Consider the following 6209-nt stretch of genomic DNA (forward strand, 5'->3'; position numbering starts at 1 on the left):
TTTTTTTTTTTGCTTCACCTGGATGAAGTTCCAAACGCTGTGGCCAGAGCCTGTAATGCACCGCTCATCAGAATGAACGGATTCTTCCGCGTGAAGGCGAAGTAGATGAGGGGCAGGGTGATGAAGCAGTGGATCATCAGACCGCTGACCACCGTGATGGTGTACATGACAACTTCATGTCCTATTTTCCTGACATCTGTCATCTTCACAACCTGCCCAGCCACCAGGAACAGCATCCCCACTGGTGTGAACCTGCCAATGCAACTCCATTTTAAATCAGTGCAGTTTCCCCACTGTTGCATAATTTCAAACCCAATTTCCCCTTATTTGATGCAACTGTGTGGAAACTGTCGTTGTTCCAAACCAACCAGATGACAATGCTGACCAGGCGCATGATAGCTTTATTCAGGCAGTCAAAGAAGTCCCTCAGAGGTTTGCCCTCAGCCTCCATGCTGCCCAGGATGGAGCCGAAGAACACGGAGAAGACCAACAGACCCAGGGTGTTTATTCCGTTGGCTGTGCCTGCCATCGGCACAGTGACGTCTGAAAGACCCAGCAACAACCACACGCGTCATACACATATGTTAAGGAACTGGTAAACATGGTGTTAGACCATTAAACTGATAACTCACGTTCTCCGCTGGTCACGTTGGTCCCTGCAGGAGCAGCAGACTCGAAATACACTGTTTTATACTGCAGTAAAATCAAATCAAAAATATATAATGTTAAGGAATAAAGAGTTCATATTTAAACATAGCCATCGGCTCTGGAGTTCCTACCTTTCTGAAACAAGCTTCAACCAGGTTTGAGGGGATCATATTTCTGTAGAATTTGTAAAATAATAATAATAATAATAACTTGTCAGAGTTAAATATCCAGTTGAATTTTATCTCTCATTGTTACAGTACGAACCTGATCAAGTCTAAAAAGGCATCAGCGCTCTCCACCGGCTGTCCCGCCACACCAGAGGAGGTGGAGGTGATACTGGATGATTTCCCCGGCTGAATGCTTACAGTCATGATAATGCCGGTGGTGCCGGCTATCAGTGAGGTTAGCATATAATAGCAGAAGGCCCGTAGTCCAATCCTACCGCAGGCCTTGGCGTCCACGGACGACATCCCTGATGATGAGAAAATACAGTGGAAACTGCAGTGAATGGGCGTGAAGTATAACTTTGTTACATTAATGCTGGTGAATAAATGATATATTAACTCTTTACATTTCATCATCAAGCATTCATTTGTATAATAGATTTTGAAATCAGGAAAGTTGAGGAAATACGTTGCACAGATAAACCTCTGACTGTGTCTGAATAAAGTCATTAAGATGAAGTAAGAACAGATGTCACCCTTCACAGGAATGTTAAGAATGTAATAATTATCAGTCACATCAAAGACTTTTTTTCCATCTCCTCTGGCTGAAAACACAATGTGTCCCATTGACTCTAACCATCATCATGTGAAGATGAGCACGAGGGTCATCCATGAGAGCGTTAAAGTCTGATTTAAATGGACTGTAAGGCCTTGTTTACGAAAACACAACGGGAATAACAAATGAACATGCAGTACTTTAGACTTCCTGTGTGAGAAACAGGAGGATTCAAGTTAAAGTACCACACTGAATGACCTCAGAGTACTTCAATAATACTCTCAGGGATGCAGTTAGATAAGGACACGTGTCTGTAAAACACAGGGGTTTTTTCCCTCTGGATTAATAAAAACATAAAACACTTAGTTTCCTGCAACTCAAAACATCCTTGAAAGTTTTAAATTTCACCATGGTGGAAATGAACTGCTCACCTGATATAAGACTGGAAACAATCAGAGGAAGCACCACCATCTGGAGGACTCTCAGCAGCAGCTCCCCAGGAAAGGTTAAATAGTGAATGTCTCTGGCTGAGAGTTGGGCAAATCTCAGGGCACTGCCCAGAGCCATGCCTTCAACATACACCAGCACAGCGTGAGAGAAAGAAAAGAAAAGAACAACAACAAACCCCAAAAAGTTGTTCAACTTCTAGACTCACCCAAGGCCACACCGACTACCGTCAGGATGACAAAGGCATTTCTCCTGAGGAAAACCACAACTTTTGATCCAGTTTGAGATGAAGATCTTGGACTCGCCGTCTTGTCCAACTCAGACAGTTCTTGAAAGCTTTGCTGCTTCTCCTCCATATTCCGTGAAATCAGGCAGTCAGTAGGAAAACAAAAATCTCTGACGTCCTCGAAGGCAGAAGTCTGGTTTAGATGCAGAAACAAATTACACAACTTTACAAACTTGACGTAATGGCAGTTGAAAAGTACTGCGCTACAGGGAAGAAATGTTTTCAGATGATAAACACTACCAGAGAAAACTCCGAGGGTTGTTTTTTTTCTCCTCTCAGTTGCAGAAGCTTTCGTCGACTGAGGGTAAGAGGAGTTTTCCTGCAAACCAATAAAACCCATTCAGAACGTGAGAATAGTGACAGAAAATTCACCATGACGACAAATGAACAAGGGAGGTATTGTTTGTATCTGGGGGGTTGAGCAGGCCCCCCATTTAAAAGTGAATGAACTTCTGGAACCACTACGTGCAGCAAGGACACGAAATGAGAAAAATAGGAAATAAAACTTTGATACCTTTAAAAAGTGTTAAAAACTTAAATCTTTATTATACTTTGCTAATTAATAATGATTTCTAAAACCTGCCTAACTTTATTCAAATGTACTTCTTAGTTAGTTTACACAATTATAACATATGAACATCTAGTAACCAGGTTTACTCCAAGACCATGATGCACTTCTGTGTGATGCATGAGTGACATCCACGGACATGAAGCAGGCTTACAGGACGGCTTTGGAGGGGGTTATTTACTCAGCGCTCAAATTAGCCAGAGAAGAGGATTATGGTGTGTGTGCAATAACTGGTCAGGGCTCAGTTAAAGGAAGCCACCATTAAACCCATCTCCTCCGCAGTGGACTTTAAAAGAATAATTATTTAATCACATTACAAAATGATGTGATTGGTCAGGGCGAGGGCTCTGTCTGTGATGACGATAACGAAGACACAAACAGGCCTGTCAAAACAAACAAAGGAGGGATGGATTTTTTTTTTGTTCTGATTTAAATTAAACCATGAATGGATTTTCATAGTTTTTATTTTTGTTCTGATTTAAATTAAACCATGTGGACATGCAACAGCTGTTGTATTTCCATCATTAGGGATTGCCAAACACACACAGACACACACACTTCTCATTGATGAAATCCATTCCCTAGCCCCTCCCCCTAACCATTACAAATGTATACCTTATTGTCTCTCAGCCACAGTGGAGTTTGTTTGTCTCTACGATCTTTATCTAAACCGTGAACTTCCTGTGGAAAAGTTTTCATCTTCACAGATGCTGTAGTTATACTCGCTTTGTGGGAAACACAAACATGTTATTGTCTCCTCGACTCGACCACTGGTCTGAAAGTGTATCTGAAGGAGGAACTCACAGACGCCAGTGTTAACTGTAAATGTGTTCCACGCTGCAGCTCCCTGTGCAGCTAATCTGATTAAAACTGAGTCAGGGCCCAGACAGACCACACAAATCTATTCCTGCACACGCTGCGGTGTTTGGTGTGTACACTGTAATGTGCTGCAGTAATAATGACATGGAGCCTGTTACTGATGATGACATCACCACAGAGCAGGAGCTGGGAGTGAGGTGAAAGAATTTTATCTGATGCAGTACAGTACAACGCCCATCCATCCATCCATCCATCCATCCATCCATCCATCCATCCATCTAAAGTGCAACAGATTCCTTGTCCTGGCTAAAAGAAACATTATCCATGTTGTCATAAACTTTTTAAAACTTTTACGACAGCTTTTGAAAAAACTAACATACTTTTGTCATGTATTATTATTATTATTATTATTATTATATTTCCTCTTTTGTGGTGTTATTCATCTAACACCGACCTCCGAGATTCATTCCCTGACATTCCAGAACCAACAGTAGCGTCATTTACCCTTTAGCCTTTTCTTTGCCCCCCTTTCCTTCGCCCCTTGCTGCACACCTTCCCTCTTCTCCCCCGTGTAAGCTGACACAGCGCCTTCCACCATTAGCCGCTTTCTTCCTAATAGGATGGAAGGGACTTATAATGTCATCTGATAAAACTAAGGAGCTTGATAGCTATGTTGCACCTTCTTAACCAATTTGTGCTCAATTAGGATAATGGAGAAATGAGCAAAGAGGGAAAGCTTTAATATATTAATGTGATGAAATGATAATCATTTCATTATAACATCCGTGTCCAATGAAATGACACGATATCAGGAGCAAAGCTTGGTGACAGTTGCTGTGGCTGAAGAAAGAATTAAATAATGAAATGAATTTCATTCAAAATAATATTACAGCAGAGAAGTGGAAGCTGGAGTTGATGGAAATGCTAATGTAATAACAAATCATTTTTTAATTGGACCCAATGATGTTGTAGAAGCTGAATTACACATGAGCCACTGACTTCATGATGAGTGCAATTAGAAAATAATGGTTCATGACAACATGCAATATCACAAATATAAATGCAAAATAAATGTTGTAACATGACAATACACTGCTTCTTCTATATTATTGGTGATTGGTAGCGAGTCACATGATTATTCACCTGTTGCTTTCATTAGTTTGAGAGAGAGGAAGAGAGGAGTGCTTTTTTGTTGACCACTAATTTCAGTTGGTATTTGTTGATCACTGGGATTACTTAAAATAAGTACAGTGAGTTATGATTGACTATTAGCAAAGTTTGCCTGTCACAGGTAAGTGTAATGGGCTTTGTGGTCTCTGGTTTCCTGGAAAACAACCTTGACAACCTGACAAGGTGCACGGCCAAAGCCACTTAACCCAGAGCCATTCTGCTTATAGAAAGCACGGGCGACGCAGCCATATGGCTTTAAACTAGTTAGCCTTTCCACCTCCTCAGCTGCTTAGACATATGTCATGCGTATGAAAGGTGTACAGTTAAATCTGCCGTACTGCTGAACATCCAGGAACACTCCTGCAGACACTGATCACTCAAATCCATATTTCATTTATTCTGCCAAAAGGTTAAAACAATAAAAATAAAACTCCGCTCCAAAGAATTATGTCTGAAACTTTTTTTTCTCTTGTTGCATACATGCAACTGATTTTTCCCAATGGATTTTGTACTTGGCTTGCAAAAAAATTTACTAAATATATTTCCAGAGAGGCGGAGTGAGGTCAGAGGAAATCTCTGGTCAAGTCGTTAGGCTCATTAAGGACAGGATTGATCTCTGCAACACTTGTAGCACAGCTGCCAAAGTGTTGCTGCTGCTAAGTCGCAAAGTAGAATCCAGGACGCATCGTCCACCCCCACTCCCCCACTCCCCCAATCCCTCACTCACCCCCCAAAACTAGCTGACTTTAAACAACGTAACGAGGTGCAACAGGTTTATTTGTCTTACAGTACTAGTTTTAAATTTGCACTTTACACTGGAGGTTTAACTTTACCTTGAGCGTACAGTACATTTACACATTGATGAACTTGATCTGTGTTTCATAACAAACGTCTCTTTCATATTAAAATGTTTTTTTTTTATTTAATTTTTCATATCAAATCTCACCAGCAGAACGAGGTCCTGAGTCAAATTGAACTACTTCATGAACACCGATCATTACAACGTGTCCCCCGGCCCATCTCTGTGTCCCCCCCCCACCACCATACTTTGTCTATAATGAAAGGATTAGCAAAAACTCTCAGTGCAAGCCATTATCTGTCAGACAATAGATTTTGTGAAAGAAAGTTTTGTCTGGGATTCATTAGCAATGACCTCCCTCTGTGGTGTGAATGCAGGACACATTTGGAGCAATTACTTTGGCAGAAAACAACTGTCAGTCATTCTTAAAGGGGAAGGATTCCAATTAATAAACCTCTTAAACTCTTTGCTTCTACGACCAGTGCTCCTGACGCTCTGCTGTCCTGTCTGTGTGTCTGAGGACAGCTTCTCCAGCGGAGAGCAGACGACGCTGCAGGTTGCTGTGCAGGAGCTGGACCGCAGGGCCCGTCTCCACTTGTGTGCAGGGGATTTCAGGGATTTAAAGCGTTAGAGTTAGAAGTACCGGCAGTGGATGATGTTGCTGTTAGTCTTCTTATAGAGACAACATGTGCACATTATTGTCTACGATCGGGACCTCAACGATGGTAAGAATTCTCTAAACACTTGTCTTA

At 41.5% G+C, this 6209-nt stretch overlaps 1 protein-coding gene across 1 annotated transcript in view; it reads right to left on the bottom strand.

Annotated features, from left to right (window-relative positions):
- The window catches only part of LOC103396488 (excitatory amino acid transporter 1-like), a 4224-nt gene extending 1180 nt beyond the window's left edge, over positions 1 to 3044 (bottom strand). Inside the window, exons 1-7 of the mRNA XM_025052440.1 lie at positions 2024 to 3044; positions 1800 to 1937; positions 913 to 1120; positions 780 to 822; positions 633 to 693; positions 369 to 543; positions 19 to 252 (exon numbers count right to left, since the gene is read on the bottom strand). Of these exons, the coding sequence (XP_024908208.1) occupies positions 19 to 252; positions 369 to 543; positions 633 to 693; positions 780 to 822; positions 913 to 1120; positions 1800 to 1937; positions 2024 to 2441 (1277 nt within the window). The 5' untranslated portion in view covers positions 2442 to 3044. The remainder of the gene's footprint in view (positions 1 to 18; positions 253 to 368; positions 544 to 632; positions 694 to 779; positions 823 to 912; positions 1121 to 1799; positions 1938 to 2023) is intronic.
- Positions 3045 to 6209: the final 3165 nt, after the last annotated feature.

Source organism: Cynoglossus semilaevis, chromosome 20 (genome assembly GCF_000523025.1).
Source record: "Cynoglossus semilaevis isolate Cse_v1.0 chromosome 20, Cse_v1.0, whole genome shotgun sequence".
NCBI classification, from domain to species: domain Eukaryota; kingdom Metazoa; phylum Chordata; class Actinopteri; order Pleuronectiformes; family Cynoglossidae; genus Cynoglossus; species Cynoglossus semilaevis.